Here is a 26,053-nt window from a genome sequence, read left to right as displayed (position 1 = left end):
CAGCTGGCATCGCTTCCAGTGCTGGAGCATGTCCAGCCCTCTGCATAGCACCTTGCCCGGCACCTTGCCCAGCACCCTGCCCACCTCCCTGCCTGCCTCCCCTCACCACCCCGGGGGACTGGGGCTCAGCTCCCACACCTGGGTGAGATGCTCCATAGGCAAAGCGAGCCAAGTCATGGAATAAACTGTCTGGAAACTATGGAAAACCTTGTCAGAGTCTGCCAGCTCCAGCACTGGCTGCTGGTCACCTCTGGGTGGGAAACTGGGTGGGAGTGGCCATGGGAAACCCTGGCAGCTGTGTAGGCTGGTGAGGGATTTGTCACCCAGGTTGCACTGGCATACCTGGAAAAATTATCATGGTGTTGGGGCACTGACCATTCAGCTCCATGCTTGGGAGGAACTCCAGGATCTGGGGAATTACAGGGGGAAAACAGTGAAGTTTATTCATTGCCCCTGCTCTCTCCCCCAAACCCAGCACAATCCCGCCTTCACGGGCCAGGCTGCCGTGTCAGCACTGTGCACAAAGGGCTCTCAGTCTGCGGGGAGCTGGAGCCATGGCAGAAGGATTTTTAACACTTTAAATGTTGGCTGAGGGCCGGGAGGGACCTTGAGGTTGAATTCAGCTGCTGCCCTCCCAAGACCTCATCCATGGGAACCCGAGTTTCCTCCTGGGCTTTTGCAGCACGAGCAGCCGTGGGGCTGAGCCATGGGGCTGAGCGGTGGAGTGCTGAGCTCATACACCTGCTTGGGATGCCCCCCTTCCCACTGGGGTGACCCTCCAGTGGCCAATGCTGGTTTTGGGTTTCCCCTGCCATTGGTGCCTGCCCTTGGGCAAGGCTCCATCACCCCTGCCCGGCAGCTGCCTGCACCCCGCGCCTGAGCAAAGAGCAGGGCAGCGCCTCGGCCAGCATGTCAGACCGAGTACCCCGTTGTCCTCCCCCGTGGGCAGCTGCCACCGCTGCCACCACTGCACGGGGACATGACCACGTGCTGCTGCCCTTGCCCTCCATCCTGGGGGCCATCTGTCTCTGACCTTCGCTGCCCTACTCCCCCACCGCTCTGTTTCCTAGCCCGGGCAGTCCCCCGCCCTAGCCTGTCCCCGCTACCAGCCCCAGGCCGCCGCGTTCCCGCCGCATCCCCACCGTATCCCCGCCGCATCCCCACGGACTCTCCCGACCCCACCCCAGCCCCACCCTGCCCTGCGGTCCCCGGGCGGGCGCCCCCTGGCGGCGGTCGGTGGGCGCAGGGCGGGGCGTGGCGGGCGGCGTGGCGGAGGAAGCGGGGGCGGTGCATCTCGGCGTGTCCCTCCGCGCGGGGCGACCATAGGCGCCATCGGCGGCAGAGCAGATCCCTCCGCGTCTGGTCGCGCCGTGCCAGTGGCGGCGGGAGCGGCCGTGGCCATGGCCCGTGGAGCGGGGCCAGCGCTCGCCGCCCTCCTCGGCCTGGTGCTGGCCGTGCTCAGCCGCGCCGAGCCCGCGGCCGGTGAGTGACCGGGGGCGGCGAGGGGCTGTGGGGGTGCGCGGGCGCCTTCTCGCCGGGAGGCTGAGGGGCTGCGCGGGGCCGCCCCTGGCGCGGCGTCGCGGGGGGGAATCGAACCTTGGGCCGCCGTCACCCTCCTCCCTCGGACCAGCCGGGGAAGGGGACACGGGGGGAGCGGCGGGGCTCCGGGTCCCGCGGGGCGCTGCGGGAGGGCTGCCCTTCCCCGGGGGGAAAGCTGAAATGGAAGTCGTCTTTTGCTGTAGTGATATATGTGCTATTGCAAAAAATAGCTTGAGTCTTGAGGGGTTTGTTTGTTTGTTTTTTAATTAATTTCAAAATGCGGGGGAAAAGTGGTTTGCTGCTTTCCTTTGCTTGAAATACCTATGCATCGTGTTCGTTATAGCCTCTTTGTTGAGGACATATCTACACACACGGAAAGAATTTCTGCGTATCCTCCTCCTTCAATTGTTAATCAGTTCAGGCGTCATGAAACCATGTGTGCACATCTGAGGAAACTGCTGGTTTTCGTCACTCTTGCATGTTGGCATTTGCAATATGTTTTACAGCTGCTCTGGAGAATGCGGTCCATGGCCTTAACTGTTGGGTTCTGATGGATTTCGTGCCTTTCCCAACAGCAGCCCTGCTCCTGGAGTAAAGCCTGTGCAGCCCTGTAGCACGTTAAAGCTATCAAGGACCAGCAGTCATTGATTACTTGTGTGGCTTCTTGTTCTTTCTTCATTTTTTTCTCCCAAGAGGTCTGGTTGCTCTTCAGGTGACTTCTGAAGAGCGCGGCAATGGCAGAAGGTGGTAGTGGAAGTTGTTTAGTGTGTGACCAAGTGAGCTGCTGATAATTTCAGTGATTTTGTTCTTTGGTATATGTTAGGGAATAGACTGTCTTAGTTTATTAGGAGTGGAAGCTGGTATCTGCACAGTTTTGACCATTACTGCTGTCTTGGATACAGGTTAATCAATCTGTTCTGACTTTGAAATTGACCTTATTTCTTTCCTGGGAATTTTTTTGTTTGTTTGGGTGTTTTTTTTTATTTCTTTGATTTTTTTCCAGTAACCATCTCTGAAACCTGACTTGCTTAGTTCCACTAATATGCCACAAGAAGACAATTGGAGTATATAATAAAAAAGACTATTTCCTGGCTGTGTTTTGGCTAGTTTTGCCCAAGAGGGGCTGGAAAAATAAATGATCTTTCAGGGGTAGGTTTCTTATAAATTCAGGACTGTTATTTCTGGAAATGGCTTACACAGTCCTGTAAGACGGCAAAATACAGTTTTTGCGAAGATTAAATGTCATGTCCATCTAGTAAAATGTGCCTTTGTACCAGGAGCTTATCAGCTCATTGGTGGCCCTACCAGTTCCTTCTCCAACAGGGCCTGAGAGAAGTACCTGTGGTGTCACTGGTTGTCACTTGCCTGGCTGTGGATACCTAGCAGGCTGGCCGAGGTCCTCCCACGCCGCAGAGGTGTTTGGCACTATGGGTGAGATCTCTTCCCAGTGCTAAAGCAAGCCTGGTTCTCAGAGGTGGCAAATCTAGGCTGAAAATTATTCCTGTTGTTTAGGAGATATTGACCTGCATCTGGTTCTCGGGAGTGGGAGCTGTGGCTTGAATTAATGGGAAAGGGAAAGATGAAGTCACCGAAAGGGTATTTTCAGGTGCATATTCATCTCTCTTGATGCTGTTGTGCAAGAGAAGGCAGGTATCTGATGTCAGCCCTCTTGGTCAATAAATAGGAGGCTCCTGGATGCACTAAGCGCTATGGTTTGGACTGTTCGGCTCTGCCCCATCATGCAAGCCCAACGGTGTATTAGAGCAACTTGCTTTTCCAGTTGAGCCATTTTTCAGTTTTGCAAAAGGCTGCAGTTGAAGCTGCAGTAAGCTGGGGTGGGGCAGCAACACCTGCGCTTTGGGGAGGAGACTGCCCTGAGAATTGCTCTGAACATCGCTCCTCTTCTCATCAGGCGAAAACAGGAATCCTCACTAATGAAGGCCACCCTAATTACCCTCTGTCATTGTTAACACTTAGGCTTTGCTAAGCCCGGATTCACCAGGTTGCTGTTGAGGATCAGCCCGTATTTCTAACAGGTTGTGATACGTTTTAATCTAGAGCAGTGCGGAGGTAGCATGTTGATGTGGATTGCAGTTTGGGATCTTTAGTCTTGAAACAGTGGAACTTTTGAGGACTTTAGGTAATGCCGATGATGCTGGTCTGCTCGATACGGATTTGCTTACAGAAGACAAAGTTTTACTTGATCTTTTAAAGGTGTTACTGTCTATCAAATTTGTTCTTATCAAAGATGCTGATTTAGACTTTCAAAAGGGAGTGTGATGAGAATCTGGCTAACTCACATCACTTCCTTCAGGGCATGACTTAGTCAGATTAGAAATACGTGAAGATCCTCTCGCTGACGTTCTCAGGGCTGGAATCCCTGGGAAAAGAGGGCTCACGACTCTGGTGGCATTTGGCATTTGAATCTCCTAAAATGGGCGGGTTGCTTTTTTTTTGGGGGGGCAGCTTCCACAGCTACCTCCCTCTCTCCTCCCTTATTCTAGGTGTCTTGCTACTGTTGCAATACGTTGATATTTGTCCTCAGTGTGCTCTGGTCCTGGTCAGCTTCTCCCGTTTCCAAAGCCGGTATCTGTGTTGTGAGAGGGGACGAGGGGTTGGGACTCAGGGCAAGGGGCAGGTGGGAAATCCTAGAATCATAGAACCATTTTGGTTGGAAGAGACCCTCAGGATCATCAAGTCAAATCATAACCTAACTCTGACACTAAACCATGTCACCAAGAAGCTCATCTAAATGCCTTTTAAACACCTCCACCTGCTGAACAGCAAAGCCAAACAGGTACAATTTGTAACTTAAATGAAACTTCATTACACCTGAAGTTTATACTTTTGGCTAATGAACACAAAGCCAAGGAATGATACAGTGATTATTAACTGTCCTTGGGGACATCTTTGGGAAATGTCATCCATGTTGGGGGAAAAAAGAACTTCCCAAAACATCTGTGTTCAAATGTCCTTTTGTAGTTACAGTCTCTGTTTCTATAAATTCACCCTGAAATCATCTTGCCAACATAAGGGCTGTTAGTGCCCATCTAGAAGAAACAGTGCTTATATCATCATAAACACAGTCATCTGAGAGGGGCAAAAATAATCGTTCTGTTTAGAAAATAGTCTGTTCCTAGGGCACATCTCCTTTTTTTAGACTGCTAGGAGGATGAAAAAAGAGCTTTGTATCTCAAAATGATACATGCGTCCGCTGTTTGCCCCGTGCAGTGAGTCTCCATCTGGTTTCTCCGGTGTTGCTCTGCACGGCTGTGGAGGTGCCGCACCGCGCGAGCACCGGGATGGCGTTTCTGCACAGGCAAAATAATAAAGATGTAGTGCTGGAGAATGGCGGAAGTCTGTGGAGGAGAGGCCAGCATGGCTCCTGGCTGCCAGATTGCCATGGGAACACCCATACCGCCTCAGCTCTTTGATTGACTTCTCGTGTTTTTCTGTGTTTTTCTGTGTTTTTCTGTGTTTTTCTGTGTTTTTCTGTGTTTTTCTGTGTTTTTCTGTGTTTTTCTGTGTTTTTCTGTGTTTTTCTGTGTTTTTCTGTGTTTTTCTGTGTTTTTCTGTGTTTTTCTGGTTAATTAAACTTGGGTGAAATTGTACTGCAGTTTAGTGTGAGCTTAGGTGGATTCAGGTGCTGAGAATCACAGCACTTCCTACAGCCTGTCTGTGAGTGACGCTTTCTTCTTGTGCTCATTTTACGGCATCGGCTACCTGTTTTTTCCCTCTGGCCTTGGAAGATGGTCCTGGTAGGCTAGTTAAAATGTCAGGTTAGAATTTGTCTAAATGCAGATATGTGCAAGGGTTTGTATGTACTCCAGGCTGGACAGCATGGCTAATAACATCCATCTCAGGTGCACTTAGAGCTTTTGCCTGGGAAGTCTTTCAAACTTGGCTACGGTGCGTGCTAGGAATTGAGCACTTCTGTCCCAAAGTGGCGTCCTGCCCACCTCACGAGAAGCCAGTCTTTTGATAATCGTAGGGTGTCTTCCAAATACTCCTGCAATATGCCCAAGAGGACTGATTAAAGATCACGAGGTGGTTCAATACGTGAAAGAGCGATGGGACTTCCCCGCTGAGACCTGTGGGCACACCGGGGCGAATCCTGCGCTGCACGGGAGCGCAAGGACTCGAAGCATCGCTGCTTGGTCTGGGCTAACCCAGCTTCTGATAGCCTGGGGGGTTTTGGCAAGCTAGAGCAAGTCTAGAAAACCGACAAATAAATTCAGCACTGCTGTTAAGCATGGAAGAAAGCTGTCGAAAGCAGCCTGTTAGACTCAAAGCCTTGACAGCAGGCTGGTGCTATCTATATCTGGCTTCTAGAAAAGTGGCTTTATCTTTTTCAAGACAAGGCTGTCTTCTCTCACGCTGTACACAACAAAGTATTTCCAGTTAACGTGATGGATGTAGCAAAACGTACTTATTCTGCTGGCTGAGGCAGAGGGTGAAGTGTCTGGTACTGTTAACTCTTGAGCACAGCATGGTAGAGGAGCAGAAAAGTAGCTTTTGAAGTAAGTCACGGTGAAATACCTTGGGTTTTGCATGCATTGTGAAATTGGTAAAGATATCGTGAAATACAGGAAGACAGTGCTTTGTGCACAGAAATGCTAATTTTACTGTGAGAACTGTAGTCTTCAATTTCCCTTGTGATTTCTTCTTAAAGAGAAGTGGTTGTGTTACTTTTTACTCATTTTAATATAGAATATGGTTACATTTGCATTTACTTCAGCTTTAGTTACATTTCAATGTATTTATATTAGCCTATTTTAGTCTTAAGCTGAAAAAGTACCAGAGTCATTTTGCTTTTATTTTCTTAGCTTTTTCTACTTCAAGCTTACTGTATACAAAATACATATTTATCTGACTGTGTTTCCCTATTCACTGTGTGTCTCTGTTAAAGAATTCTAAGGACTAGTGGTAGTTTAATGACCTGCTAAACAGCAGCTCAAGGCAGAAATAATTTGTCAAAAACCGGCAGAAAATTAATCATTACTTTGCTAAAGCTGCTCTGCTGTGTCTGCATTTGGCCCAGCAAGCTAAATGGGAGTCACTGATTCGGATCCTTGCTGTGACCCCGAAAGCCGTCACCCTCTGGTTCCCCTCTGTGCAGAGGTGCCGGGAGGTGGTTTTGGCCAAGTGCTGGTTAAGCTTTTACTTATGTGGGTTACAAAATCAACTGGCTGCTCTGTTCTCACTGGGGACGCGAGTACTTGAAGAGATTACAAAATTGCGTTTGAAAGCATGTGCACAAAAGTAGTAATCCGCTGAGTATTTGCTTCACTGGCTTGATTGGTGTGAAAAGAATGAAAACTCAAGGTAGTGAGATGAGAATACAGAGTCTGCTTCCCCTCCTGGTTCTCTGAAATGTGGTGAGGCTCATTTCAACCTCGCTCCATTTCCCTGGAGTAGTAGGGGTGGTAAGAGGAGTCTGAAGAACAGCAAGTCCTTTTGCAGTTTCTCTTGAGCACAGAGCAACTGAACGATGCTAACTGGGGCTAATCTTTGCCATGAAAACAAGCTGCGGTGGTGTTAGACAGAAGCAGATGAAGTTTGGAGCTGAAGCCTTGTGGACGTTGCTGTTAAATGGGATAAAAATTGTCAGACAGGTGCAAATCAGTGTAAGTGGTTTTGGCCGCTGTGGGGGGGAATGCCATGCGAAATCCGTGTTAATATTTCTGTCGCTTAGTAACCCTGACCTCAGGGGTTATCTGAAAGGGGCTCAGAGTGGAATGTTGTTTCCTGAGAGCTCTGCACAAGCAGCGACATCCAAGTGCCCCTTTTTCAGAAATAAAGTTAACAGAAACAGCATACTCATACTTTGGGTAATACTGATAATTTTCCTGGGCAACTGGGTTCAATTTAACTGTATTTTCTATAGGGATTGCAAGTGTGAAATGCCCCTATCGTACCTCATAGTGCATGTGACCCGTCTATGTGCTCCAGGGTTATTGAGAAATAACACTTGAAGCCCTGGGTAGCAGTAACTGGAGCCTGTTCCAAGTCATCTTAATTGCTGGACTGAATTTGGGCTGGTTACAGGGGTTGCTTAGTGGGACTGATACATTAACTCTTCTGTTTCTGAGCCCCGTGCCTTGGTCACCAACATACAGACTTTGGTAGTGGTTTGGGCCAGTTTTCCCTTGCTGAATTTGTATTGAAAATTTAACATCTGTTGAGGAAAGGAAAACCATCCTTAAAGGAAAAAAAAAAAAGGCAACCTGCCCTATAGCAGCCGGTACACAGCAGGCAGGTTAGGTTGTTGGATGTTATTGATGCCACCAGGTGCCTCAGCTAAGAGTGGTTAAGTGCCTTCCCAAACACAGCGAGGTTGTTGAAATAGGGTATGTAAAGGAACTGAACTGTGTGTGTTTGGGGGCCAGGAGGCAGAACTGGAGGCTGGGAAGAGCTTGTGACTTCTCGGTACGTGGGCAAGCTTAGGATGAGTTCTTCTGGATCCGAGAGCTTCATCCACTGATTTGGTGTTAATCAAATGGCTGGCTGTGCTTTAGGTGGGCTGGCTCAGTTTTTGTGGTTCTAGAGTGCCTTCTGGTTCTGCAGGGTTTCCATAGTTCTTGCTCTTCTGGTCACTTCAGAAATAGCCATGATGTGTGGCTTCAGCCCCCTGGGAAGAGACGAGCACTTGCTAGGGCTGGAGCTGATGTGTTGCTGTCAGCAGAACAGGCCTCACTAGAGCTTTCCGTAGACTTGGATAAAAATTGTCCCACCCTGAACTGTATCATACCTACTGCTTTTTTTTTTTTTAAATGTAATATGGAAAATGTCAAGTATCTCCTCCTTAGAAATACTGAAGTCTTTGCTGAAAGTCCTTAAGATCTCTGGTGTTCTCACTTGCTCCCAAATGCAATCCTGGCTGAAATCAGAGTGCCACAATACTAATGATGTTGCAGCAAATTCTGGATTGCTTGCAATGGGCAGCAGGTGAGCTTAGCAGGGACAGGTGCCCCTATTTCAGTGCCAAGTGATCCTAGAGGCAGGAGAAAAGAAGGAAATAATTTGAGACAAAATAATGCAAAAGAAGGCTTGGGAGCAGTTGTTTCTTATTTCAGAGGATTTCAGTCCAGAATTTTGATCAGAAAGCAGTAATTGGTGACACTTAACCCAAAATACACAAGTGCTGACACGAATATCTTTGTAGCTTGCTGAAATTACTGCATGCTTTGCTTTGAAAATCCACCTAAAAGAAATTCTGGAAACATTTAGTTGCCTGATGAAAAAAATCTGTATTTGACTCTTTTTTCAGTCTGGCTCTTTTGATGCTGCCAGAGATGAACTTAAACTATGTGATAGTGTCTTTGTTTTTGTTCCAGTCATATAAAATTTTCAAAGATTTTATTTTCATTCCCCAAAATATGCTAATGAAGCTTTGACTTGACGTGTATGGCTGCTGATTTGACTGTTTCTTTTCCTTTCAGCTTTGCAGTGTATGGATGATTCCAAGCCATGTGTTAATGAGGGAAAGTGCATTCCATATCAAAATGGTACAGGATACTGCAAGTAAGTGGGTTTAAATTCTAATCAATTTAATCACTGGTCTTCTTTCATTCAGGGCCTTAGCCAGGAAGGAAGTGTGAATTGTTAAGATTTTCTTATCACATGCATTCAGCATAACGGTTTTAGCACAGTTGGTGTTTCTTGATAATGCCCTAGTTCTTATGTGCTAACTTTTTATAATGTAAGAAATCTGGAATTTTTGCTCAGATTTTTGGGTTCAGATCATGTCAGTTTGATTTCTTTGCATGAGGTTAGGAAGAGAGGCCAAAGCGATCCTAATGTTGAACTGTGTATATTGTTTCCAGACCCACAAGTAATGTTGGAACTAGCTCTCCATTTTATAGCTTACCTTACTTTATGGAGCTTCAGCCCCAATTTGATTATTTTTGAGGTTTTTCAGAACTACTCTGCACTCTGGAATGTGCCAGTTTCCTTCTATGGGCTGCAGAGCAAGCGATATGTGGGAGTTGCAAAAACAAACTAACAAATAAACCCCAAACAAACACCCACACTTGTCTTTATTGTGTAATTGATTTTGGTAAATGTTGACACCCATCTTCAATGGTGCCTCTACTCTGCTACTGCAGGGAAAGCTGATCAGCAGGAGCTCTGGTGGAGTGTGTGGTGTCTGGAGAATTATATCACATCGATTTAAATGCAGTTCATCTTTCAAACTGCAGTATTTAGAATTTTTTTTTTAATGTAGTGATATTTTGCCAAAAGATAAATCTTCCTTGTTTGGCAGGGTTATTTTACTATGTCTGCAGTAAATAGCTTATTTTCTAAACCATGTTTAATTCATCAGTGCAAGCTGTGCCATTTTCTAGTATGCTAAATCCTTCTTAATGCCAACATTCTTTAAACATTAGTGAAATTTGTCTCATTGATTTAGCTTGTCTAACACACAGCTCTGCTCTTCGCCCTTTCTACACATCCGTCTTCCCTAGCCGCAACCTTTAGTTCTTTCTATTAATGTGGTACATAAAACTCGTTGTACTTAAATTGCACCTGTGGCACATGAAGGGGAAATAATACACTACTTTGAGGTTCTTCTCAGTTTCAAATCAATACCTGATGTGCAGAAAGGTCATAAGGCAAATATGTAACCTGTTATTCCCTGTTATTTTTTTCCCAAATTTTTAGCTGTTACTGCTTACTCTTCCTAGTCTTTCCGTGGCTTTATATTGCTGTCACCAGAAACGAGCTGCCCTTCTGAGAAGGAAGTTGGAACTTTTCCTGCTTTTTCACCTGAATTTAAGACTGAAACAAGAAATTGTGTGACATTAGTAGGTCTTTTCTGACAGATGCTTAAGAGTGCTAGTCTGGAGTCAAACTGTGTGGGTCATGGTGAAGGTAATAAGCAAGACCGGTAGTGATGTTGGTGCTGCTTTTACCTTCCTAAGGACATTTTCTCTAACTTGCATGTTCCTCTTAACTGTGTCTTAGACTAAAAAAAGGTTAATCTGATTAACTTCCGTTCAGTATTTGTAGTGCAGTCCAGATCTTAACACGTTTACCTTATCACAGTGGCAGCTTTGACCACTGTTGTTTTTCTTTTTTTTAGTGCACAGAGTTATTTATAATTCTAGTGCTGCTGCCTGCCTTTTTGTGCAAACTCTTCTTGCAGGTTTTAAGCCAGCCCGTCCTTCAAGAAACAGCTCAGTCTCTTTGCAGGTGCCAGAGTAATTGGAAAAGCTACTAGAGGCCTGTAAACAGTTATTAGTATGTGTCTGTTTTCTAGTTCTGGCTCAAGAACTCTTTATTTCAGAAAGGAAGGAAAAAATAGCAGAAGCCCCAAAACTCAGTTGTGGAGATTCTACGTTTAGCAGGCTGGTTCTTAGCATCCTGTTTTGGTTTTAACCTTCTTTTTTTTTCTTTCCTGCACTATGAGGAACTCTCAATAGGGGAACTTTCTGTCTGGTGTAGTAACCTAAATGACTTTCTGAATTTTTGATGGCTTTAAGAGTAGAAATGTTTTGTTCAGAAAACAGAACTTTTTCCTGAAGCAAGTGGCTTGACGTCTGGCTCTGCAGGATCACTCACTGATTAGCTTAATCTCCACCCCTTCCACTTTTTTCAAGTTTTCTGCAGTACTTCCTCTGCTGAGCAATAAGCTTTTATAACAGGTTCTCTTCCTCTTTCTGTACCTCCTCTTGGCCAAGTTGTTTGTTCTAGTGTGTGGTCAGTCTGTCTAGTTAATCTTGCTGTTTGTAAGAAACAAGCAAACAGCTGAGGGAGAACCTGCATCAGAGATAATCATATGTGAGGGATCAGACATGAGTTATGTGAGCACCGATAAGCAAAACATCTAGTGTAGTTATTTGGCAAAGCAGCAAGTAACAACTTTGTGCTGAAACAGCTTTCTTTGTCAGAAAATCCTGTAGTGTCTACTCTATCAAAACAGAAAGCTAGTTTTCTCCTAAGAAGCCTTTATTCTGTTGCATCTGGCTTCTGTTATGGGAACAGCCATTGTGACCCTTGTAAGGAAATGGGAGTTGGATCTTTATCAGATTGCTCTTGCAAGGACCCTCTGAGTAGCTCCCTTTCCCTGGTGACGCTGCTGGCCCATGGCTGTCATTCTGTGGCACTGTTCGATATAATTGCCAGCACCCTTTGACCTTGATTTTATATCTAGAAAATTACACATTCCAGTGTTTGCATCTTCTAAGCTCAGAATTTTTGTTTGGAACATCTTTCTACACCCTTTCAGTGACGGGCATGGTGAGGATGCAGACCTTGGTCCAAGGAATATGGGCATATCTGCAGTAGCAGTATGAAAGGAACTGTCATTCCAAGCTTGCTGGGTCCCCCTTTGACAAAAGGTAGTTTCAGTTTGGTGTTGGCTTTGTCGTACTGCGGTGGGATGGTTTTTTGTTATTGTGGGTTTCCCCCCCTTCCTCCCAAAACATAGAATCATAGAATAGTTTGAGTTAGAAGGACCTTTTAAAGGTCATCTAGTCCAGTCTCCTGCAATGAGCAGGGACATGGTCAACTACATCAGGTTGTTCATTGAAGGCTGGGCTGGACAGGGCTCTGTTCCCAGGGGTGGGGCATCTACCACCTCTCTGGGCAGCCTGTGCCAGAGTTTCACCACCCTCATTGTAAAAAAAATAAAATCAAGAAACAACCAACCAACCAAAAACACACCCCCAAAAGTACCCAAAGCCACCACAACAAACCACAACCAAAACACTTTTTCCTAATTTCTAGCTTGACTCTCCCCTTTCTAGGCAGTCTTTTGTACATTGAGCATGAAGGACCCCTCTTGCATACCCTCATATCCAGCTGAGAAGCAGGATAACAGTTGCTTGTTGCTTAATGCTAATCGTGATCATCGCAGGAAAACCCTTTCTAATCTACCTGCTGCTAAATGACTAAGAAAGTACTAGTAGGAAGAGTCTAAGGGGTAATACTGCCAACCAGCACTATTTCTGCAGCTGCAGGCAGGCTGGGAAGGTGTGGGTACAGGGAGTGGTTCCAAGGACAAGCAGAGCAGAGATTTTTTGGCAGTGCTGCCCGGTGTTTTCTGAGCGTGAGAGCCTGCTCTGCTGCAGGTGGACGTAGGACCAGGCAGTCCCGCTGTGCTTGGAGTGGGGCAGCGCCCTGAAGCCAAGAGTGTCTTAACTGGGTTCCCTGTGTTTGGCAGCCGTGGCCTCCCCCAGCTGCCCTCCCCTGTGCCCCAGTGACGGGGAGTAGGAGCAAGGCTGTGCCAGGGAGAGAAGCAGAAGGGAGTTTGGGGTAGGGATGCTCCAAGGTTTAGGGAAGAGAAAGGGCTTTGCTGCTTCTCATGCTTTGTAGGTTTTTGAGATTGGATTTTTTTTTGACCTTAGGGCTGTTGTGCATTGCATGCCTAGAAGGGATATTGGTACCGCTGTATGAACCAAAGTACTGCTTTAACTCCAGTGTTTTTTGTCGGGTCCTGATGATAAAAAAGTGCAGTCACATCCATGGCTTGTTTGCTGTGCTTGGTCGAAAGTGGAGGCTGCTGAAGCTGGCTGATTCCTAAAGGAGTCTCCTTTAGCACATCCTTTTCATGCCCACAGCTCTCAGGATCTGTGCAGCTCTGTGTGCCTCTCTGCCTCTTCAGTAAGTGGCATTATTCTCACTGTGTGCAGAAGTTTGTGCACACTTTTACATGATACAATTTTTACTTCTTATTTGTAGGGTGGCAATAGGAGGACCTCAAAGCATGCTGAACTCCAAGTGCCAACAGCCAGACAGTAAAGGGGTTCTACTCCAGTTCTAACCCTCAGCGACTCCAGTCCCCCTGCCAGGTTTTTGACCTACCTTTCTTTCCAGCTGGATCTTCATAAATGAATTTTAACTCTGACTTAAGAGGATTTCTGAGGCTGAAGGCAAGGTCTTAGGCTGCAGAACTGCTCTCAAGACTGGAGCAGATGTCTTCTCAGGATGTCTCGAGAGACTAATCACTCCTAGACCAGTGAATGGGGAATACCCATAGAGACGTAGCAGGATGAGGTTGGAGAGTTTTCCAGAAAAGGCTAAATGCAAAAGTTGAAAAGCTGTTCCTTTCTGAGAATGGACTGCCCTTTCCCGTTTCCTTCTGTCTTCTTTCAGAAGTTGAAGAAGACCCTTGAGACCAGGGCAGAGGAAAAAGGGGACAGTACACACACTTTTAGACTCAGGCTGGGAACGGAGTAGTCATTTGAGTCACTCAAGCAGATTTTTCTGTTGTAGTTTACCTATGCAGACCAAAAGCTGTTCAGAGCTCCGATGGTCAGAAAATGCTGAACTAAACCTTGCCCATTCAGCCTTTGTTTGCTGTTACTCCTTGGTGTAGAGCAGAGTAGTACTCTGTAGACTAGAAGCAAGAGTTGTGTACTGCTTTAAACGCTGAGCAGAGAGGCCGTCCCATCCCATAGTTTGCATTCAAAGTATGACGCATAAATGGGAGCCTTGAGACATGGGAAGGAGCGTTTCTAAAGCTAACCAGAGAATCCTGTTCTCCCTCCTGAGAGGAGGTGTAGGTGTGGGAGTCAGAACTCGGGAGCCAGAGGCAAGTCTGGTTAAAATCTGTAGCAAAACAGCCGAGACCCTTCTCACGTTAGTCATTGGACTGCATTTTTTTTTTTCCTTCACCCCCCCGTGGAAGCATCTTCTAATGGAAGTGAAGGGAGTGTTTGGTTGAGAGGGGGAGAAGCAAGACTAGGAGGAAATTCTTCCCTGTGTGCTTTAAATTAAAACCATCTGCTTCCTTCTGTGCATCTCCAGATGATATCACTGGGCCTGAATAGGAAACTCCCATGAAAATCAAACATCTGGAAGACTGGTTAAAACAGTCTATAAGGTGCATTTGAAGAGACTGACCTATGAATGTGCCTGAGCAAATATAGCATGGCAAATGAGGAGGTTTTTCCAATGTGCCAGACATATTTTCCAAAAGTCGTTTGAAAGCAAGAATATTGGGAGGTAACTTCAATGTAGTGTTGTGGCAGAAGAGCCAAAAATGCAGCTTTATTGAGTCTTCTGCTTTCAGTTTGTAGCATTAGGTTGTTGGAGGGAGCGCAGCTCTGTGGAGTTATGAATACTTCAGATTTGGATAAATACCTTCATTTTGTTTTTACGTCCCTTGTTTAGCTCCATGAGAGCCTGAGCTGAGGCAAATGCAGGCTGGAGCTGAAAAGCAGCAGAAAAAAAAATGGGCTGAGCTCTGACTAAAGTATTTGTGCTGGAAAGTAGCCCAGAGAGAGTAAAGGAGAAGCTTTAATTAGAAGCAGCTGCATAGCTGATGCAGCCCACAGGACATTTTCCCATTTCAAACCCTCTAGCTTTCAGAAATCATGATTTGAATTAAGTTGTATGTGAAATTTGTTCATAAAAGATTAAATTCCTGTTGAAGTACGTTAAGCGACCTCATGTGCTTCCAGAAAGTGCCAGAACAAACTTCATCTTTCTGTTGCTGAGAATTAGATGGAAAACTGAGGAGAAACAGTGGCTTTTATTTGGGAAAGATTTGGTTTCCTGTTCGGAGCATGTCATTTGGAGCTAACACAAGCTGCTACAATTTTAAGCTGCTCTGTAGAAAAGTGGCTTTTTTTTTGTTGTTGGTGTTCTTCCGAAGAGAACTTGAAAGACTAGGTTGGGATGAGAGCAGGGCAGGGGTGGTGGGAAGCTGGAGTTGCTGTTGGGGATAATCATATCCTTTAAAGAATTCTGGACTCAGACCCTGCTTTTTCAGTGTTTGCCTCTATTTTTAGAGGAACGATGTGGTGCCCAACATGAATCAGGGGCAAATATTTGCCGTTTTGTCTACACCAACACTTAGAACTAAATTATCAGTATTTGTGCCTAGAAATGTTGATGACAGGAGACTTGGCTGAAAATCTGGACTGTAGGTTTTTTTGTTCTTTAACATGCAAAAAACTATTGCACTGAGTTGCTGGAGGGGAAACTTGCATAACTATGTGACCAAGCGCTTCTCCAGGAGGACAGAATGGTGGGTACAAGGGCCACATATATCTGACCTACTGACTTTCCACAGGCAGGCACGTTCCCTCTGGCATGTTCTGTAAGGCTTTGTCCTTCCAAATATAAAGAGCTGAAGTTAAAAGAGCTTTTGCTGTTCCCTGCTGGAGTGTTCCCCCATGTTTTTCTGATTAGCCTCAGAAGATACTGGAACAAGCCTGGTCTTGGAGTGCTCTTCAACTTTGTACCAGAACATTTGTGTACAAAATGCTGGGCTGTTTGTGGGTGATGGTTGTGAGTGTCGTCTTAGACCACAGGTCTCAGCTTTCCTTTTAAATCATACCAGCAATATTCTTAATCAGTGTTTAAATTCCCTGCTACCTGGGAGCAACAGTTAAATCCACCTTCTACTATCCCCAAGTGTTGGGGAGGTGGGAGAGAAGGTGTTATTTTGGTGTTTTATTTGCTTGTGGACAAAACATGAGGTGTTCCTCTGGACTTTCTAGTTTGTTTTATGGCCTTTCAATAAAAAAGCTCTTTAGGAATTATGTTTTAGCAGTGTTTTGGTTTATTTTCTGTTTGTTGGACTGGTGGGTGGTGTTGGAGGGCCTCTTGTTTGCCTGATGAGATGCTTAGGTGGGGTTTTGTGAAGCTGTGGTTTGTTTTGTTGCTCTTTCATCATAAAGTGGACAATAAGTGCGTGGCCTGTGCCTGCTGCTGTTAGTCTGAGGAGCTTAGTGTCTCCTGATGCTGAAGATGGCTGAGCAGCCAAACCCCAAACTGCTGGTGGTGGTGAAACCAGAAGAAATCCCTATAACGAAATCTTGTAAGCCTTCTGGGACTGATGTTCAATTTCACTTTACGCATTTATCAGCTGCACATAGGTGTCCAGAAACATGATTTAACTGTAGTTGCCCAGATGGTCTCTGCTCAGAGCTCGCCAGGGCATCGTGTGCAGGCTTGAATGCCGTGGGAGTCGAGCCGTCCTCCAGCTGCTGGCACAGTCAGCCTCGCTGGGTGCCAGATTTCTATGTGATCCAACTCCTACAAAGCCCTGCTGTAGCTCGCTGGTGTTCGGACCGATTTCCAGCCTGTATTGAGGAAGGATTTGGGATATTAAAGGAAGCCCATAGAGCTACTGTGGTTCAGGCCCAGCAAACCTGAAGGTTGCCTCTCGTGTGATGTGGCAGCAGCTCACGCTGGCCAGGAGCCTTCAGCTGTTGTCCTGAGGATGGCACAAGAAGCAGGGAATATTCTGCACATGGTATTGTCCCAGGGTTTGCTTTCTGCAGCTTTATTAATCCTGCCTTGCCCTGCAAAAACTCTTCTTTGATGTCTGTTCTTGGGTATGAAGTTGAAAGTATTAAGGTATGGTGAAAGGAGCCTAATTTGGGTGTGGGGAATTGTAAATTATGATTATGTGCATCTATTATGTGACTTCCCTGCTTTAGACATATGTCTAAAGCTAGTTAATAAATTTTAACATGAGAAAAAACAGTTGTGGTCATCTAGTAATGACCCCTTGCGTAACTTGCATAACAACCTCTCAGAATAGCTGTGTTTGAACTAGCGTGCGTACTCTTTCTGAAACGGCCGCTCCTGGTGTTCTTTTAAACAAGCATGAATGATGGAGAAATTCCACTGCAACCTTAAATGCGTTGTTCCAGTTGTTTCTTTCTGCTGCTGAGAGACTGTATGTCAGTCTGTGCTTGAAGATAAAGATACTGCCCTTTTTCTAATTTGAATTTATCTAGCTTGAACTTTTAACTACTCAGTTCTGTTATCCCTGTACCTTCTGGATAGGGAATTATTGTTAAATCTGAGTTTCTTTGTGGGTACTTGGAGATTTCGTCTCCTTCCCTTTTCCCTTTGATAAACAGAGTGAGCCCCCTGAGCTTTTCATTGTGTCAAGAATTTTTGATCAATCATTACCATTGGCTTCTTTGAATTAATTCCAGCTCTTCCTTCTAAAAGAGCAGACACCAGAACTGATGTAAGCTTTTGCCATGCAAACATCACACGTGGCATAATCACATTTACTCTTACTTGATACTTTCTGTTTGTACATCTAAAGTATTCCTGGCCAAACTGTCAGGCTGGGAATTCACGTTCGTCTGACTGTTGGGAACCCCCAGAGCAAGTTTGTCTTTCCCAGATCAGTCTCCTGGCTTGGGAAAGATGCTGGATGTGTTTAGTTTCTAGATGTATGACTTTGCAGTACTGAACTGCACTTTGTGTGCTGACTGCCTTGTTAAGGAGCTCGTGTTACTGCTCTGTACCGAGAACTTTTCTTCTCTTACCTACATGTTGGACCAGCATTAATGTTTTCCCATTGATACAAGTGTTGAATAACATAGGAACAAAGGCAGATCCCTTTTGTATTCTGTTGAAAACACAACTTCATGACTTGGATTTTGAACTGAATTTTGAGGTCTGTCCACTAGGAGTGGTTTGTGTGGGGTTGGGCGTTTTGTTGGTTTAAATTCTTTTTTTCTTCAATCCACCATACACTTTTAAATGCATAAGGAAAAGGCAGTTTCTTTACTGTTACACAAAGTCTCTAGTTATCCGTCAGACAAAAATATATTTCCTGTAGTTGAAATCTTTTCCTTTTGGATGTAACTCATGGATTTAATAATTGCACTTACCCTGCTCTGGAACAAACTGTATCTAATGTTCTCTTCTGAATTTTCTGCAGTGAAATACATGTGTTCTCAGGCTGTTTGTGTCTTGGGCCATTTACCAGTTAAAGCATGCAGCTGTGCTGCAAGTGGACAGCCCCATTCTGTATGTTAGGTGTTACTTTTATCCAGCCATATACCCTTGCAGCTTTCTGTTACCCAAAAGAAGCAAATGGAACTGTGGGTGACACAAAGGTGGGGTTTGCAGGCTTGCTTGCCTTGGTATTGCTGAAAGTTAAATGGAAAATTTGTAGTACAAAGGCCAGCTAAAAGATGGATTACAGCTGACAAGTTCAGTCGGACTATATTGACATAAGTTTGGGTTAGAGAGAAATAACTGCAATTATTCTGCGATCGCAGACCTTTGTATAAAATATTACCCTAGCTGTAGATAGTGTGTGTGTACTCGCTTTTCTGTGGGAGACAGAGGCACTGTGACCTTGTCGTTAGTGCGCTAGCCAGGGCGTGGGAGACCCGGCTCCAGCGCTCGCCTTGCCAGCTGAGCGCAGACTTCAGCCGGTCGCAGTCCCAGAGGCACTTATCGACATGAGGATAACAGTATATTCCTGTCTCACGGGAGCGGTGTGGAGAAAGATCTGCTACAGATCTTCAGGCCATCAAATGTGGCGTTTGTCCGAGGTTTATAAATATTTTGGAAGATGGGTAATACCCGGTGTTAATGCCTATTACTGCAACTGCTTGATTTTTCTTCTCAAATACTGTGCTTATTAGGATGGCATTTGGTGCAAGGAATTAATTTTTACTCTGAAGTTCTTTAACATTCAGAGAGGTTTTGAAGGGAAGTGCAAGAATAAGTTCCTGCATTTGCTGTAACTCTGATTGTATGCACTATTTATTTATTTATTTTGTAATGAGAAATGTCACAATTTGAACTGAACCTTCCCGTGGTCTCATTTGGGACAGTCCCAGAAGCAGCCCTTTTGCATCTAAGACGTTAGCATTGCGGTCTGTTAGTGTTACCATTAATCCTGGCAATTTCCAAGACTTTTGGTGGTCATGGGACTTAATTCCTGGTGTCTTCCCAGGGCAGCAAGGCTTCGGGTGAATGTGCTGCAAGTGATTTCTTTCTTCTCTGTTGCAGGTGTCGAGAAGGTTTTCTCGGAGACTACTGTCAGTACAGAAACCCCTGCGAGAGCAATACCTGTAAGAACGGGGGAACTTGTGAAACTACGTCTCTGATAGGAAAGGCCACCTGCAAATGTGCCCCGGGGTTCACGGGAGAGGATTGTCAATACTCGGAGTCGCACCGCTGCTACGTGTCCCAGCCCTGCCTGAACGGAGGAACTTGTCATCCCCACAGCCAGGAGACGTATGAGTGTGTCTGTCCTCCAGGTTACACAGGTGGGGTTCTGCTTTGGTACCTCCAGACTCCATCCTTTGTGAATGACTTCATCCTGGAATGTTTTGGGGCAGCTGTAATGCACTTTCAAATTTACTAGCTCTGGCACAGGAAGTGAGAAGAAGTCGAAGTGACTTCATGACCAAAAAAAGCAAAGGAGGGTAGGGAATCAGATTCCCTACCCTTTACACGTAAGCAGAAAGACATCTGGATCTTGTGGGGTTGTCCACATGGGAAAACCGAGTAGAGAAGCCACTCTGGAATGGCTGTTACACTTTGAATTCAGAGTCTTACCTTCTAGAAATTTGAAGTAAATTTGGCCAGCAAAATCTTTCTATGGGAAAACTATAACTGAGTGCCTGAGGGGAAATGTGGAAAATCACTCCTTTCATTCTTGGAGGGGATGTAGAAGAAGAGTGACTGTCCGTGTGTAGAATGGTTTCAGGTCAAGGTTATTTTTATAAATAACAACATTCTATATCTTGTTGCTACTCTGTAAATAAAATTACTTCACACTGTAACCAAAAATTGATTTTTGTTTAAAATATAATACTGTAAAATGCACCTTCTTTTGAGGTGGCATGAGGGAAATACTCTTTTCCATAGAAAAGACTTTTTATTAACACAGTGCTCTGTCTTGAATCCTACAGGAAAGGAGTGCCAGTGGATTGATGCCTGTACATCTCAACCTTGTGCCAATGGAAGCACATGCACTGTATCTGGAAACAAGTTCTCCTGCGTCTGTCTGTCTGGCTACACTGGCCAGAAGTGTGAGATAGACGTGAATGAATGTGCCACACCAGGCCTTTGCCAGCATGGTGGGACCTGTGTCAATTTGCCCGGCTCGTACCGATGCCAGTGCAAGCCAGGCTATACGGGGCATCGCTGTGAGAGCGTGTATGTGCCGTGCTCCCCATCGCCCTGTATGAACGGAGGAACTTGTCATCAAACAAGTGACTTCACCTTTGAGTGCAACTGTCTGCCAGGTAAATTGCGCTTCTTCTAAGTGCTTGGTTTTGTAGCCTTGTCACTATTTCTGTCTGTGTGCTTCTGAAAGCTGCTCTTGGAGTTTGTGTGATAGTAATGTAATCTAAGGTTGAAGGGAGAAATCTCAGCAAGGCAGAAAGCTCTGCTAGAATGTTAATTTCCAAGTGTCAGGATTTTGTAATATGGAAGGGGAGAAAGAAGAAGGCTAGAAATGGCAGATTTCTTTGGAAGCCAGTTAGAAGCAGAGAATCAAACAGGTAAGAATTATGCGGCAGATTCAAGGAGATTAGTGTGGTATTTCCTAATGCCTATTTGAAATGTGAAATTCCAAGAGTAGAAACCTCTACAAATACATAGTTTTGAGTCAGTAAAGGCCACAGTTAGCTTCAGTGCTTGAATAAAGATGAACATGTGTCTTTCTCCTTCTCAGTCTTTATTCCTAAAGCATGTTAGGTTCTGCTCCCTTCCTTTTTTTCATCCAGTTCTTCCAAATCTTACAAGATACCATTTCCAACTCACCACACCCTTTTTGTCCTGTAATACCTCCAGATAAATAATGCTTGCTTGTTTTCTGATGCTGTTAGCTGCCCTGAGTTCATCCACAGCAGGGCAACGTGCTTACTTAGGATCATGAGCTGTATTGGCTTTGTGTTTCAAGCAGGGCTTCAATCACCAAGGCATCTGTCTCTACCAAATGATCATGTGTCACCTGGTTGGGGCCCTGGTGGTCTCATCCTGCCCTCTCTTCCCCATCCAATTGCAGACTGACCACATGGTAGTACTAGTTGTCTTTGCATATTGGGTGGGTTATTTTTTTTTTAGGCTGATATTTTTTTACTGAGTAATTCAATCCATGGGAAAGCAATTGTTTGGAAATGCTTTTGACTAGACTTCCTACTTCAGTGTATTGCAGTTTGGCACATGAACACTTGGTGTGTGGTAATCTAGAAAAGTAAACTCTCTTCCCTTAAGCATTTCTCTGTTATTTATGTGAAAGATGTAGCTGCCATATACTGTTTAGGATGAATGTAGAGTGACTGCATTCTCATAAGGATCATCTGGAGTTACAGGTACGTGCAGAAAGAGCATTTAGAACGTGTGAAAAATACTCTCTTTTTGGAGACCTTTGTCTTACACTGTTGGCTCAAATGATCTTAAATGTACGTTGCCAACCTTAGCTAGTGCCTGCACGATAACTTTCTGGGCTGTCTGAGCAAGCATGTGACTTTGAGGAATTTAGGAGAGTTGATCTTAAAATAGAAGGATGTATCATCTTTATTTTTGTGTGAAAGCAACCATTTCTAACTATGCCTGAAGAAACAGTGCCTGAACATACAGGGTCTTTGAAAATGCTGTAACTTAACTAACAGTTGCTTTGAGGGAATTTATTGCTTTTCTGCTTTGCATGTTTTTTAAGTTAAATTGTAAACTAAGTATCTCTGGATTAACAGGCTTGATCAGAAATGCAGAATTTTCCTAATGTCAGATCTGTTTAGCCAGTTCGGGGAGCCTAACATCTCGTGCAGAAACAGTGTGTGGGGGGAAGAGGAGAGGAAGTTTGAAGGACTTGATTCTATAAAGCTGATAAGACAGTTTGCTTTCGTGATTCTCTTACAGGGGCACGAGACTGGGTAGGAGTATGTTTTCCCTTAGATGAGTATGTAGGCTGGCTAAACTACGGTCAGGAAATGAAAATGTGATTACTATAGTGACAGTTACACACCCACACTACTCACACACAATTTGGATTATTAGCTGCTTTTTTGGACTTGTTACACAATGTGTATAGTGGGAGTGAGTTAATGCAGCTTTGAGAACCTTAACTTCTGTATTTCCTGTATTTATTTAAGTTGGCCATGTTGTTTTGGTAGCTTCATTTTTAAAACTAGTCATTTGAAAAACAGAAAAAAAAAAAGGTAGGAGACCAAAATGCTTAGATTCGGCTCTTCACTAAAGGCAAGGCACTCAGCCATTTCTTCTTCTTTACAGTCAAGCATGCAGCTTGAAATTTCTAAGTGTTAGAACAGGTTCTGTCTGGAACGGTCAGAGAGAAATGGTCTGATACGTCCAGGGAAGATGTGAACAAGGCCAGCTCATCTGGAAGAGAGAGCCAAGAGTATGGGCTAGAAATTCCTCTTTAGACTCTTGCTCTGAACTGGAGCAATGCTGCTGATATGTGACTATAAATGGAATTACTCTGGCCATTCTGGATGGCCTTAAGATGTTACCAGAGCTCCGTGTTAGGTCCATAAAGGCAGGAGGCAGTTACATCTTGAATGGCTGCAATGGGTTTTGGTGTGATTTTGCATCTTGTGACCTGAGAAACTGCTTTGAAGAAACTGATTATGCCCAAGCAGCGATTTAAGCATAATTAGGTTACTCCTGGACTGACCCCAAAATAAGTTCTTATTTCCTGTAGATGTTTTTTGCTTTGCTTTTGACTGAAATTCATTTTGTGTAAATATAGATACATGAGAATGAGAGCTTGAAAACATGGAAAAAGTCTTACAGCTTGGGAGTTAAACGTCACAGCAACTTTTTCTCCAGCAGTGCGAGTACTGTTTATCCACAGTGTAGTCAAGCTGCTATTTTAAATTCTCAAGTTCCCATTTCACTTGTGGCTTTACACAAACAAATCTTGCATTAGGTAGTTCATGAAGTCATCTGTTAGAAGAGATCAGCATTTGATGGCACATGTCATACTGACAGTATATATAACTCTTCCCTTACATCTGTATAAAAGGTAACTTATTTTCTGTCCATCTAGCATAATAATTTTTCCTCTAGGCTTTGATTTAGATAAAAAGATTGTACACAAGTGAGCATGTTAGGTCAATCATAACAGGTAGTTGTAGTATAAAGGAAATACCTCTGTGCAAGAGACTTAACCTGAAGCATTAGGAACTCTAAATATAAGAATGAGCTCGTAGTTATAAATATTTGACAAAAAAGGAGTTCATTTGGCAACTAACCTTTAATGGAATGTTAAACAAGTCAATAGAGGAAGTTCTTAGCTGGGAAAGTGATTATTCATTGTTATCCATCAAAATAATTACCCATTAACTAAGATAAGGACCCCAGGGAATTCTGAGGGCTTGTTCAGGAAGCGATCTGTCAGGCTGGAGCTGGAACACTTCCTGGGAAGGGGAAGTCACCTCGCGTCATTCGGAGCGTCGCGTTGCGCTGCCCTGCGCCGTAAGCATCCCCAGTGGGGTCCAGGGCACATCCTGAGCTTCCTGCGGTGGGCAGACCCAGCTCTCTGGGGTGCAGAGATGAGCTGGGTCCTGTGGGGCGGGAGGTTCTGCCCAGCAGCGGTCTTGGGGTACTATATGGCGTGTGTGCCTCTGCTCCGGCTGAGCTGGCTGTCTTACAGGGAGTAGCCCACCTCACGTGTATCTGTGTTTATCTCAAGAAGCTGAGTTGCTGGGGTTGCGTGCAGGAACTCCTGTTGGGCACCTGGTATGCAGAAACTTCTGTGTTAAAATGATGTGGGTTAGTTTTAGCACTCTGTTTCAGGATCCCTCATTTCTTGTCATCAGGCTTTGAATCTGGCAACAGCTTGCCATTTTCAGGTGTAATTTCCTGCCTCCTTAAATAATTGGTCCTCCAGAAAAATCTGAGGTGTTGTTTATAGCTTGAGCTAAGGGTAAGAAGGGGAGGTTTAGGTCAGACATTAGGAAAAGGTTCTTCCCCCAGAGGGTGGTGGAGCACTGGAACAGGCTCTGCAGGGAGGTGTCACAGCCCTAAGCCTGACAGTGTTCAAGAAGAGACTGGACAACATCCTGAGACACTTGGTGTGAACTGTGGGGTTCTCATATGCAGGGACAGGAACTGGACTCCATGATCTTTGTGAGTCCCTTCCAACTCATTATATTCTGTGATTCTAAGAGTTAAGATTTGGAGAGAATTGGATATAGCACTCTGGAAGAGGCTGGAGATTTCAGATTACATAAGCGTAAAGTTATCTATTGATACTTGTATCCCTCTGTGTACTAGAGGAGGAACAACATGCTGTTAGCAGTGGGAACACTTTTCCCCTTGAGGTTCTCATTCCTTAGTTTGCTGTGCTTGGAGATAAAGGAGCAAAAGTCAGGATATGTATTGCAAACTGTTCTCTTGGAGGGAAGAAAGCAAAGGACAACATGTGAGTCCCAGAACAGGGGGGAACAGGGAACAGGAAACAGTGTCAGGTGTCCAAATACATCAAAACAGTGAACTCTATGGCTTTTGGGAAAATATTTGTGTTATGTAACTGCAAAATCAGGTCCTGGGACCCAGTTTAAGATAGACTAGTGTTGTGGAGCAGCTTCATGCTTGTCATGTTCAAATATAGTTATATTGGCCCAAACAACCATGACTCTAAAGGACTGGTTTTACAAACGAAAGCTAAACTTCACTAGAGCAGTTTTATTTACAAATTAAGCAGATCACTATATTGTGCTGTGAGTTTGACTTGAAGAGGACACAAAACTCATGCCTTTATAGCTTTTAGATGTTCTGAAACTATGCCAAAGTTGTTCTTCAGAGCAAGGCAAATTTAAATGGAATTTGAGAGTTGGGAAGTTACTGAAAAGGAAACTTGTGTTTTTATTTCAGCTGTTCCCTCAAAATAGTGTCATCTTCACTGTTTCAACTCTTCCTGATTTTTCTTTCCCTTGGAGATGCCTTTAGACTGAGCACACTTGGCTGTGTTTCATTTCTCTTGAACCTTTTACTACTTCTTTTTGGAAGCTATTTTTTGTTTCTGTTCTACTGACACTAGTGATACCATCCAGCTTTTAGTGTGGGATTAATGGTTTTCTGCATTTGCATGAGATGCTTGAGGACCAGCTCGTAGATTGCAGTATAACTGGTTAAAATGTGAAAATGTACAATGGTTTGGTGACAATGGTTTGGTATTGGAGTGACTTCCGTGCTTTATTGTTACTCAGAATCATTGAGCCACTTTAAATTTGTGTCCAGTACAGTGAGTTAAACATGACTACCGTCAGGAATTTGTTTACTAGAAAGCAGGATAGGTCTTCCACATTGTCCAGGCTGAAAGGACAGGAACATAAACCTTTTGAGTTTGTGTTTCTGGGTGCATTTCGATGCTGATCACGTTGCTGGCCTGAGGGTGATCTGTGGTCAGTGGGAGGATTCTCCTCAAGATGAAGAGCAAGCAGATAGGACACCTCTGTGTTTTACAGCTGAGCCTTTGATCATGCGTGGTAGCTTTATACAGATTTAATTGTAGTGATCTGATACTAATTGTATTCCTTGGTAGCTGTTCTGCAGCACCTTTTGCCAGGAAGGCATTGCTATGATTATTAGGATTTAGACTCACCACAGTGTCTTTCCTCTTCATTTTCACCTTCCCTACTGCCACAAAATTTGAAGGGTCATGGGTGAAGGTGGAAGGGCTTCGAAGGGAAAGGGTGATAGTAATAGTGCAGGTAGGTGTTTTGTTTTGTTTTTTATGTTGAATCTGTTCTTCCTTGATGTTGGATGCTAATGCACTTGATATAGAGCTTGGCAACAGCGTTCCTCTTCACTTCTG

At 44.6% G+C, this 26,053-nt stretch overlaps 1 protein-coding gene across 2 annotated transcripts in view; it reads left to right on the top strand.

The window, feature by feature from the left end:
• Nucleotides 1-1,298: 1,298 nt before the first annotated feature.
• NOTCH2 (notch receptor 2) overlaps nucleotides 1,299-26,053 on the top strand; it is an 84,731-nt gene continuing 59,976 nt past the window's right edge. Inside the window, exons 1-4 of one of the 2 annotated variants that reach the window (XM_065072239.1) lie at nucleotides 1,299-1,482; nucleotides 8,982-9,063; nucleotides 19,270-19,529; nucleotides 20,178-20,513. In XM_065072239.1, the coding sequence (XP_064928311.1) occupies nucleotides 1,401-1,482; nucleotides 8,982-9,063; nucleotides 19,270-19,529; nucleotides 20,178-20,513 (760 nt within the window). In that variant the 5' untranslated portion in view covers nucleotides 1,299-1,400. The remainder of the gene's footprint in view (nucleotides 1,483-8,981; nucleotides 9,064-19,269; nucleotides 19,530-20,177; nucleotides 20,514-26,053) is intronic. The other variant, XM_065072238.1, reaches the window with a different exon arrangement.

The sequence above is a fragment of the Columba livia genome, chromosome 8, assembly GCF_036013475.1.
Source record: "Columba livia isolate bColLiv1 breed racing homer chromosome 8, bColLiv1.pat.W.v2, whole genome shotgun sequence".
In the NCBI taxonomy this organism is placed as follows: Eukaryota; Metazoa; Chordata; class Aves; order Columbiformes; family Columbidae; genus Columba; species Columba livia.
The sequence above is the reverse complement of the archived record's forward strand: the minus strand, read 5'-3'. Positions and strand labels throughout refer to the sequence as shown.